At 38.0% G+C, this 11,562-nt stretch overlaps 3 protein-coding genes across 4 annotated transcripts; all 3 read right to left on the bottom strand.

Annotated features, from left to right (window-relative positions):
- Positions 1-335: 335 nt before the first annotated feature.
- LOC105567548 (speckle-type POZ protein A-like) lies at positions 336-2,922 on the bottom strand. The gene is made up of 2 exons (XM_012022485.1): positions 1,689-2,922; positions 336-1,584 (listed from the first exon to the last, which is right to left on the bottom strand). Exon 1 carries the CDS (start codon positions 2,806-2,808, stop codon positions 1,726-1,728), a length of 1,083 nt encoding a protein of 360 aa, XP_011877875.1. The 5' UTR covers positions 2,809-2,922; the 3' UTR covers positions 336-1,584; positions 1,689-1,725.
- Positions 2,923-4,696: 1,774 nt separating this feature from the next.
- On the bottom strand, positions 4,697-5,986 carry LOC105567549 (speckle-type POZ protein A-like). Its single transcript, XM_012022486.1, has one exon. The coding sequence runs from the start codon at positions 5,789-5,791 to the stop codon at positions 4,697-4,699; it is 1,095 nt and encodes a 364-aa protein (XP_011877876.1). The 5' UTR covers positions 5,792-5,986.
- Positions 5,987-9,076: 3,090 nt separating this feature from the next.
- On the bottom strand, positions 9,077-10,740 carry LOC105567550 (endocuticle structural glycoprotein SgAbd-8-like). Of its 2 annotated transcripts, XM_012022488.1 has the most exons (2): positions 10,452-10,740; positions 9,077-10,025 (listed from the first exon to the last, which is right to left on the bottom strand). In XM_012022488.1, the coding sequence occupies exon 2, from the start codon at positions 10,022-10,024 to the stop codon at positions 9,623-9,625; it is 402 nt and encodes a 133-aa protein (XP_011877878.1). In that variant the 5' UTR covers position 10,025; positions 10,452-10,740; the 3' UTR covers positions 9,077-9,622. The 2 variants fall into 2 exon arrangements, with proteins under 2 accessions (XP_011877878.1, XP_011877877.1); XM_012022487.1 differs by lacking the exon at positions 10,452-10,740 and having other exon boundaries at positions 9,077-10,290.
- Between the last annotated feature and the right edge of the window lie 822 nt (positions 10,741-11,562).

Here is an 11,562-nt window from a genome sequence, read left to right on the forward strand (position 1 = left end):
TTTGTGTATTACACAAATCTTTCCACGAAACAGACGGTTTTAAGTGCAAAAGGTGCGAAAGTGCAGAATCACTCCAGCATCCCCTTAACGACATTTAAAAGAGAATAATAACGTTGATTTATTTAATAGTAATTTTTTTTATTACAAAGTAAAGATAAATTTTATTCTTTGATTAGAAAAACCTTAAAATTAATTTTCTTATATGTAAATGTCATAAACTGCGAACTTCTTAAAGATTATAAGGTCTTTAAAATAATGTAACAAACATACGTGCGAGAATATGCAGTAAACATAGCTGTGATATATCTAATGTAGACCCGATAAATTATAATCAAGTCTAAATTTAATAACGTAATTATTAATGATAATAATTCCATCTTATCACTTCGCTAACAATATGCAATATTCCTGAAAACAAAACTGTGCCTACTAATAGGGGAACCGAAATATGTGGAGAATACAGTTTATCCTTACAAAGAAAATGGAGAAAAGAGGAGTTCTTTAAATGTAGACTAAAATACATAAAACACAAATAGCATAGCGTTAATAATAATAGTAGTATAACAATAATAATAATAATAATCTTACATTGGATCGTACGATGGATAAGAGATCATAAAAAATAACCAACTAGAATGATGTCTCTTGGGGAAGTAAGACAAGAACTAAAAAAAATCATTATCGATAGAAGTAACATATTTAATTCTCACAGTCGTGACGAGCACATGGCAATACGTATAAGCCATTTGTTTGATCCATCTTTCGTCCTCATGCTCTTCTTCAAAGGAATAAAATGTTTATAGTTAAACCTAAATTTAATAACGTAATTGTTAATGATAATAATTCCATCTTATCACTTCGCTAACAATATGCAATATTTCTGAAAACAAAACTGTGCCTATTTTAATCATTGACGGTTATCACTATTTCCGTCGTAAATCGCGTATTGCTAATATTGTTGCTGCTGTTGCTGTGGCAATCATAATGGTGAGAGTTATAGAGAAAAAAACCCCGCCTTTCCTTGACCCTCTCTTGCTTCATACTGTATCTTCAACATCACCACTTCCAATCCGCTCAGTCGATGATAACAGAAACAAAAAATAATTCACAATGGCGATGATACTCCTGATACCTTCCAATATCACCAAGATCGACTAGCATCGGCATTGATACTGAAGAAAACAAGTGCAATGCTGGTGCTGCTGTTGCTTTTATTGAATCAACTCGCGCTCAAGCCGATGAAAACACTACAATTCGCATGCTGATGTTGATAATACGAGTATGAACGCAAATACGTACACACGCGAGTACCTCGTTCTTCTCTTCTATGTGTCGATATAAAATGAGCAGTGTGCAAATTGTGATCGCGTTAAGTTTCTCACCGACACTTGTACACAAGAGTCCGAGTATGTGTGGAAGCGGCTTTAAACTCGCTCTCGATTAACCGAACGCACAAGACGATTTTCTTTCTCCTCTCATTGATCTCGGAATATTCTTAAGCGGAGCTCGTTTAAGTTGGACAATCGAGTGAGTCACATGTAGGTTTCCGTTGTTGAGTTTTCTTTTAGTCCATAGAGTGGCATACTAGAAAACATTTATTTTGCATATATTTCATTATATCATACAAAAATTCAAGCAGACAGCAAAAGTGGCAACAAACAGTAATGGGAGCAATATGAAGGACATACCTGGGGTTAGTGATGATTATTTTGAGATGTCATACTTTTAATGCTGCGATTTGAATCTCTTGTTATGTATAGTCTGTAAACTTTCTGGTACCAGGTGCGGATAGTAATTTATCATAAACTTGAAACCTGCGGTGTGCACCACATCCACGCATATATTCATGAAGTCTAGCACCTTTGATTTCAGCTGATCGGAGCAATAGAGATCGGCTAAGATGAGCATATCGGCTGCATTCTCACGGGTTAAAGTGTTGTAAAGTGCTTTCTCGCACAGTAACTTCAGCCTTTTCAATGCGTACTTGTCTGCCGCGTCCAACAGATCCCTTGCCATCACATTCAGATTAGCTACTTTACCGGTGTAGATAAATCTCAACACTTCTCTCAAAACTTTGGCGCTCACGTCGGTGATGATTACGTGATTTTTCTTACTCTCCTCCATGTGTTCGAACATTGCCGAAAAGACAGGACTTTGTGCTGCAATAATTGCTTTATGCGCACGAAATTCCGTATAGAAGACAGTGAGTGTCACATCGCAAAATTTTTCGTTCTCTAACAGTAGCCCGAGATTGTCGAGCGCCTGGCACTCTGGTACTTGAAATTCTTTTGCGATGCTTTGGCTGGAGACGTTTATTATGTCCGTATTTATGCTGAGCTCGCACAATATCGTGAGTGTGTCATTTGGTAGCAGTGTGTGTGCCGGGTACTGAGAAATATAGTCTTTCTTTAAGAACTTTTTGATATCATATGTTGCACTCAACGTGGGAAAGTCCTTATAGACCACTGCTTGTTGTATTTTTTGTTTCTTGGCATCAAGAATATAAATTGTGAAATTACCGTTAACGTCTTTTTTGCCCTCATCAATAACGATTCTCAGCGATACGTAGTCTTGGGCCATTCCAGGATACAGTTCCAGGTACCATTTCCACTCTTTGTTGTCCCCTGCTGAAAACGTGTTTGACTTGAGGGTCTTCTCGAGCCTACCCTTCCCGTAGCAATAGCTAAGGTTATTTATCGTCCATGTACAACAGTCGAACTTAATCGTGTTCACTTGCGTCCAACACCAGTTCTCTTTCACGCAAGTGGCTATTTCTGACGGTGGCAAACTCGAGCGAAATACGTCCATTGCTATTTTACTGGACGTCCACGGCGTCTCACTCTAACGATGTCTTTCAAGAAGTGCACAGATAGGATACCTAGGAGGGGGCTTGATAAAATGAGTTTAATAATTGACTCGGTGTAACAACTGCAAGTGTAACAACTGACACGCTACGCTGACGCAACGCTGACGCTGACACGGTCACGACCATGGTGTAAGGAAAACAAGGTGTGCTCTTGCGCATCCATCTCTAATAACCAATGAGCGCGTTGGGCCAAATAGGTCAATAGGAGACATATTGATTTATTAATCGTAATTTTTTTTATTACAAAGTAAAGATAAATTTTATTCTTTGATTAGAAAAACCTTAAAATTAATTTTCTTATATGTAAATGTCATAAACTGCGAACTTCTTAAACATTATAAGGTCTTTAAAATAATGTAACAAACATACGTGCGAGAATATGCAGTAAACATAGCTGCGATATATCTAATGTAGATCCGATAAATTATAATCAAGTCTAAATTTAATAACGTAATTATTAATGATAATAATTCCATCTTATCACTTCGCTAACAATATGCAATATTCCTGAAAACAAAACTGTGCCTACTAATAGGGGAACTGAAATATGTGGAGAATACAGTTTATCCTTACAAAGAAAATGGAGAAAAGAGGAGTTCTTTAAATGTAGACTAAAATACATAAAACACAAATAGCATAGCGTTAATAATAATAGTAGTATAACAATAATAATAATAATCTTACATTGGATCGTACGATGGATAAGAGATCATAAAAAATAACCAACTAGAATGATGTCTCTTGGGGAAGTAAGACAAGAACTAAAAAAAATCATTATCGATAGAAGTAACATATTTAATTCTCACAGTCGTGACGAGCACATGGCAATACGTATAAGCCATTTGTTTGATCCATCTTTCGTCCTCATGCTCTTCTTCAAAGGAATAAAATGTTTATAGTCAAACCTAAATTTAATAACGTAATTGTTAATGATAATAATTCCATCTTATCACTTCGCTAACAATATGCAATATTTCTGAAAACAAAACTGTGCCTATTTTAATCATTGACGGTTATCACTATTTCCGTCGTAAATCGCGTATTGCTAATATTGTTGCTATTGTTGCTGCTGTTGCTGTGGCAATCGTAATGGTGAGTTATGTAGAGAAAAAACCCCGCCTTTCCTTGACCCTCTCTTGCTTCATACTGTATCTTCAACATCACCACTTCCAATCCGCTCAGTCGATGATAACAGAAACAAAAAATAATTCACAATGGCGATGATACTCCTGATACCTTCCAATATCACCAAGATCGACTAGCATCGGCATTGATACTGAAGAAAACAAGTGCAATGCTGGTGCTGCTGTTGCTTTTATTGAATCAACTCGCGCTCAAGCCGATGAAAACACTACGATTCGCATGCTGATGTTGATAATACGAGTATGAACGCAAATACGTACACACGCGAGTACCTCGTTCTTCTCTTCTATGTGTCGATATAAAATGAGCAGTGTGCAAATTGTGATCGCGTTAAGTTTCTCACCGACACTTGTACACAAGAGTCCGAGTATGTGTGGAAGCGGCTTTAAACTCGCTCTCGATTAACCGAACGCACAAGACGATTTTCTTTCTCCTCTCATTGATCTCGGAATATTCTTAAGCGGAGCTCGTTTAAGTTGGACAATCGAGTGAGTCACATGTAGGTTTCCGTTGTTGAGTTTTCTTTTAGTCCATAGAGTGGTATACTAGAAAACATTTATTTTGCATATATTTCATTATATCATACAAAAATTCAAGCAGACAGCAAAAGTAATAAACAGTAATGGGAGCAATATGAAGGACATACCTGGGGTTAGTGATGATTATTTTGAGATGCATGTCATACTTTTAACACTGCGATTTGAATCTCTTGTTAGGTATAGTCTGTAAACTTTCTGGTACCAGGTGCGGATGGGATTGTATCATAGACTTGAAACCTGCGGTGTGCACCACATCCGCGCATATATTCATGAAGTCTAGCACCTTTGATTTCAGCTGATCGGAGCAATAGAGATCGGCTAAGATGAGCATATCGGCTGCATTCTCACAGGTTAAAGTGTTGTAAAGTTCTTTCTCACACAGCACCTTCAGCCTTTTCAATGCGTACTTGTCTGCCGCGGCCAACAGATCCTTTGCCATCACATTCAGATTAGCTACTTTACCGGTATAGATAAATCTCAACACTTCTCTCAAAACTTCGGCGTCCACGTCGGTGATGACTACGTGATTTTTCTTACTCTCCTCCATGTTGTGTTCGAACATTGCCGAAAAGACAGGACTTTGTGCTGCAATAATTACTTTATGCGCACGAAATTCCTTATCGCGGACAGTGAGTGTCACATCGCAAAATTTTTCGTTCTCTAACTGTAGCCCGAGATTGTCGAGCGCCTGGCACTCTGGTACTTGAAATTCTTTTGCGATGCTTTGGCTGGAGATGTTTATTATGTCCGTATTTATGCTGAGCTCGCACAATATCGTGAGTGTGTCATTTGGTAGCAGTGTGTGTGCCGGGTACAAAGAAATATAGTCTTTCTTTAAGAACCTTACGATATCATATGTTGCACGATAACCACTCAACGTGGAAACGGACTTATTGACCACTGCTTGTTCTATTTTTTCTTTCTTGGCATTAAGAATATAAATTGTGAAATTACCGTTAACTTCTTTTTTGCCCTCATCAATAATGATTGTCAGCGATACGTAGTCTTGGGCCAGGGGGGTAGTATACAGTTCCAGGTACCACTTCCACTTTTTGTTGTCCCCTGCTGAAAATGTGGTTGACTTGAGGGTCTTCTCGAGCCTACCCTTCCCGTAGCAATAACTAAAGTTATTTATCGTCCATGTACAGTCGAACTTAATCGTGTTCACTTGCGTCCAACACCAGTTCTCTTTCACGCGAGTGGCTATTTCTGACGGTGGCAAATTCGAGCGAAATACGTCCATTGCTATTTTACTGGACGTCCACGGCGTCTCACTCTAACGATGTCTTTCAAGAAGTGCACAGGTAGGATACCTAGGAGGGGGCTTGATAAAATGAGTTTAATAATTGACTCGGTGTAGCAAGTGTAATAACTGACACGCTACGCTGACGCAACGCTGACGCTGACACGGTCACGACCATGGTGGAAAAAGCAAGGTGAAGCATTCCCGACGCTGCGCACTCGTTCAATTTTTAAGAGCCAATCATCGCGCGACCCATTTTGCAAGAAAAGTAATATGGCTGCTTCCATCAATGCGTTTGATGCAAAATGGGTCACCTTCTGATTGGTTTAACCGCCAAAGCTGCCGCCATTATGCGCAATGCTACACCTTGCTTTTTCCACCATGGTCACGACCATGGTGTAAGGAAAACAAGGTGTGCTCTTGCGCATCCATCTCTAATAACCAATGAGCGCGTTGGGCCAAATAGGAGACATATTGATTTATTGGCCAACTGAATTAAAGCCGCAATTTTTAAATAAGATTCAAATTCTTTTCCTGTTCTATATATAATACAATTTTATTTCATATAATAAATTAATTTTAAGTAAAAAATGACAAAATTATATATAAAAGAATATTAAAATAAATGTAAAGAAGCATTAATTGATGAATTAAATAATCTCGTATAATACATATATGAAGAAAAAGTAAATAATTTTCTGAAATTTTATAAATATTTTATAAATTTTATAAATATTATGGATATAAGATAGGTTTATTTAAATATAGTAATGTTAATAAATTTTCTTTTAATAACACGAGAAGTTGTATTTAATAAGAAATATATTATTAAACAGTATACAAACAGTATACATAACATGCACACCTTGTTTTCCTTACACCATAGTCACGACGGTCACGACGGTTACGTAGCTTTCGTTAAACTATTATACAGGATTCACACTTGTGAATTCGATTTCCGACGTATGTATTGTATGTACACGCACCGGCGGAAATGTCGTCCGTTTTCGTGAGACTCGCACACAACGTCGGGTCTCGCACACAGTCCCGCCTGTAGGTGAGGTACCGAAAGTGGGGATTGCCGCTCAAGCGGTAGGAGCTAGGAGCGCGTCCGGGCTGCGGGGACTGGCAGGACATAAACATATAAGCAACGGTAGTGAGGAAATTTGATGGGAGTCGTTGCGATTTATTGGAAATAACAATATATTTCATAGTTTGGAACAGCATTCCTGCGACCAAACTCCGTTACAAAATCATGTGATTCATCTCATAAGAGCGGTTGCTTCTACCCAGAAAACATTTTGCGCGCAAACATCTGGCATTATGACGACGCACTTGAATAGAATTTTGCTTGCGTTGTTGAGCCATTTTTGTACGTGAGTTGATAGATATTTGCGCGCAAAATTATACGTTAATACATGAGCTAGCCACTTGCATGCAAAAGCACAGACTAAACATATCTTACGGACAAAACTCAGGCAAATCTTATACAAATTTGCATGCATAAGACAAGCAAAATTTGCGCGCAAGAATTGTTATCTAGGTAAATACATTCATATTAGATTATACTTTATAAGGCGTAGTATAACCCCAGATAACATGCTTGTCTAAAAGACATCTTCAAGACTTCTTTAAGATGTCTTTAAGATATCTTTTAGACGTGTATGTCTAAAAGATGTCTAAAAGACGTGTTAAAGACGTCTTAAAGATGTCTTTTAGACATGCATGTTATCTGGGACTTGACTAATTGACGTTACATTAGCATTTATTCTATATTCAATATTACAATCTTGTTGGGCAGTCTTGGCTAATACAATTTCAATATCAATGCAATATTAAATAACCATCTAGATGCAATATCATTAGTATATTTGCATTTACTTTATGACCAATATTGATGTTATATTTGGAAAATGTTGGCCAATGCACTCCTAACATAACCAATGTTTAACCAATGTTAGCTAATGTATAGCCAATAAATTGTGCCACTAGGGAGGCGTTTATGCGCAAAGGCAAGATAAGCCTAATGCGATTTGTGGAGGTTACAAATATGGTATATATAAAGTAACTATTAATGTAACTATTAAATTAGTTACTACCCTGCCGGAAATAATTCTACAAAATTCTACAAAACTATAAAATATAACTGCCAGAATCTAAGAAATTCTACGTAAATTTAAAAAGTGTTATAAAAATTAACATGAAAATGCTAGAAGTGGAACACTTTTGTTAATTTTTGTAATATTCTACAAGTAAGCGGATGTTTTATTTCTTTAAGATTTTATTGTTTCTCAAAATTTTAAAACTAGTAAAGTATTGTACTTATTTTTACAAAATTGTGCATTTCCATAAAATACTACTCGCAATAATTTTTTTATTTAAGAACACTGTAATTTGTGGTACTACTTCGTAGATATTTTTACGAAAAAATAAATGTTTCAACGAAAATATAAAAATTTCTACAAATTTCTATTTTAAGTCAATTTTTGTAGTTATTTATAGAAATTTTTTCCGCTAGGGTATTTATCGAAAAAATATAACTGAGTTCAATTACAGTTACAAATGAACAGAAACTAACGAAATTAAGTTAGTTACCAAAAAGTAGTAATTGTAACTGTAACTTCGTTACAAGTAACAAGTTACTTACCAACCTTGATTATTAATATCAAATTATTGGATATATAAGAATAGATATTGAGCAACTTATTGAGAACATACATACGTAATACTTGTAATGCGCGTGTTATCGTCCGCATAATTATCCTGTTGGTTAAACTGTCTCGCTATATTATCCTGTTGCTTAAACTGTCTGGCTATATTATCTTCAGTTTCGAGAAGATAGCGTAGCCGACAGCGCGGCAGCGAGAACTCTCGCTATAATTCGCTTACGTAACAATCTATCTTCCTCCTTTGCCGCAATGACCATTTTTGACCCCGATTTTTCTATTACCGCATAGTCGTCTGTCCACATCCAACTCGAGTGAGTTTGCTAGTCCCGCGTCAAGTAACCGCTCTCAGAATATTCTCGTGAATTCTCTAACAAAGTAGGCGAAGAAAGCGGCAGTACGTCGTGAAAGGAGAAATATTTGCTTCCCACAATTGTTTAATCTCCGACGTTGAGAGGCAGTAACTTTTTATAGAAAGGATCCTTAAAAATAAACACTCGCGATTACAGATATAGAATTTCTTTCTGACACATAATCATTATTTTTGCGCATACTCGAAGTAAATGGATAAGGTGGACTGGTAGATTTATATATTGCTAAATATATATAGAAACGTAGCTATATATATATCTGAGATTTTTTTATTAACTTACAAGCTTCTGCTCTTAAACCAATAACTCTCTTTCATTTCTCTGTATATCTGTTGATCTATGATTAATCAGATTAATAGAACCATTTGAATTATAGTTAACCTGGATAATTGCGATATTGAAATAAACATGACAACGCGATATTTTCCAATAATATAATTGACAGCGTTTATTTCTTAATGATATCATAATACACATTAAACAAGCTGTTGTAAATTTTAATGATTTTATAACCGATTGTGAGTCTATCTCCCTAATAGAAGCTTTCAATATCGCATTTATCCCGAACGCAATTCAATATCACAATTATCGTAATTGATCGCGCGTTGGGGGGCACTTAAAACAGAATACAATTTTATGAAATGACGAGAGCGGTCGTCGGGAATTAAGTCGCATCTTCCCACGGCATACGAAATTTTTATACAAACTTGTCTTTTTACATTCGATATGTCAAGCTAAGCATACGCAAGCGTAGTGTCAACTTTCAACTGTGTCTGCAGCGAGCGATGCGAAAGTTACACTTTGTTCCTCTCCTCCTGGTAAGGGTGGGCGGCTATCCAGTCAAGGGCGCGCTGAATGGCGGGCGGAATTGCCGGCGGGGGTGGCGGGGTCGGCAGATGCGCTCCTTGGAAAACGGCACCGTTCTCGTCTGCCAGCCAGCCGAGATTAATTTTCTGCCCGTCGGGCGCGGTCCACGTCGCCGAGCCGCGCACCTCCTCAGCCTCCTTGTCCTTCTGGCCGGCATTCTTCTGGACGCCCTGCTCCTCGAAAGTAATCCCGTTCGCACTCTCCCATCTCATGAAGTAGCTACCGTCCGGACTGCCGATGTCCTGCTCCTGCCTGATGATGGCTATCGGCTCATTTGCCGCCGATATTACTGCCGCCAGGCTCAGCAAGATAATTAAATGCGGATTCATCCTGGACAGGATCGAAGATGGATTAGGAATTCGCTCGACTGCCAGTCGTGGAGCCGCCGTGTTGCGCGTCATTAGTATAAATTCGTATCAAAGTTTCTGAGACAAAATTCGACTCACGTCACCTTTTCGAACAACAAAGTTTACACGAAACGATAGAACAACTTTACAAACACAGCATTGGAAATGAAGCGTGAAAATTATAAACTTGCGACTCTCGTTTGTCCGGTATTCGTTTAGCATGTAAAATTTTCCTGTAAAATTTTTCTACGTGTGCAGGCGTGATTTAAAATCGTAAATGACAAGTGCGTGCCAAGTGATTTCGAAACTTTCGTTGAAGCTTCCGGAACAATTACTGCACAAAAGAGCGACGACTGCGATATCGCGCCGTTTGAGATTTGACTGACAGGCGTTTCTGCGCGGCTCTTACCTCAACTGCTTCGTTTTCCAGATATTGCGTGCACGGTACTACTGACGAGCGTTTATCCACCGCGTCCTCCTTTTATAGATAGCAGTGCCCTGTGCTATCGGCGTATTGCTTCAAATGCCACGATGATACCGGTTCGAACCTTTATTATAGACCGATGCGCATAGTAAAAGAAGCCCATAAGCCTTATATTACCCGCTTTTATATCCATAAGCCTTTATGCCACGATGTAGCCAAACTCGGGAGTTATCTATCGATCTGCGCTCTTGTCGTCGCCTCGTCACCATTAATTTATCACTTGTCGCCACTAATGTTTCAAACTCGACGATTATTTTTTGGGATCAGCGAGAAACGAGATCGGCGAACGAATGTCACACGAACGAAATCTTGCGCGCGTAATTAAAGTGAAATTTGTCAAAATATGTCTTAAACTTTACGCGCGGATGAATTAAAAAAAAAGTTCAACATACCGCGGTTGATCGCGTGTTGTGTTACCATACAAAGTATGTATAAATGGAGTTCAAGTACGTTGCAGAGGCACGTGGTGTTTTAACCTTTGAAACGTACGTTGTATTCCCGCTCGTTTTTCCTCGGGATTCCTTTCGCGATCGATGTGCATTGCACTCGGATGATTTTTTATCGTTAACGCCCGACAGCCGCGACGTACGATGGCTCGTTAGTTCGTTTATCCCTGCGCGAGTCCTTTTGTTGCAATTTTCGTGTACGCCCAGCTTTTTTGCGGTCGTCTATATTCTTTTTATAACCGCGCTTTTTATTGAGCGTTTAATTGACCGATATACCGCGCCTTACGTTTCTTAAGAGTTCATTTCGCATTTATTGAAATATGTGTCTCTTGCACACTTGCTGTTATAACTGTTATGCGCTATTCTCGGAAATATTTATTTAGAGCCAATTTGTTTTTCCCTATCGAGTTTTGTCTTCTTTTAAAAATAAACAAAATAGTCCAGAAAAAGATCCAGTAATTGAATCCCAATGGATTTTAAAGTTAACGCTCGTGACAAGTTTTTCGGACAAACGTTAAATTTTATATAAATTTGGAACGGCAAAGAATATATTTGGAGAAGCACTTAAAAGTCGCACATCAATTCTCAAT

Source organism: Vollenhovia emeryi, unplaced genomic scaffold, assembly GCF_000949405.1.
Source record: "Vollenhovia emeryi isolate VEMERY1.0 unplaced genomic scaffold, V.emery_V1.0 DF939136.1, whole genome shotgun sequence".
In the NCBI taxonomy this organism is placed as follows: Eukaryota; Metazoa; Arthropoda; class Insecta; order Hymenoptera; family Formicidae; genus Vollenhovia; species Vollenhovia emeryi.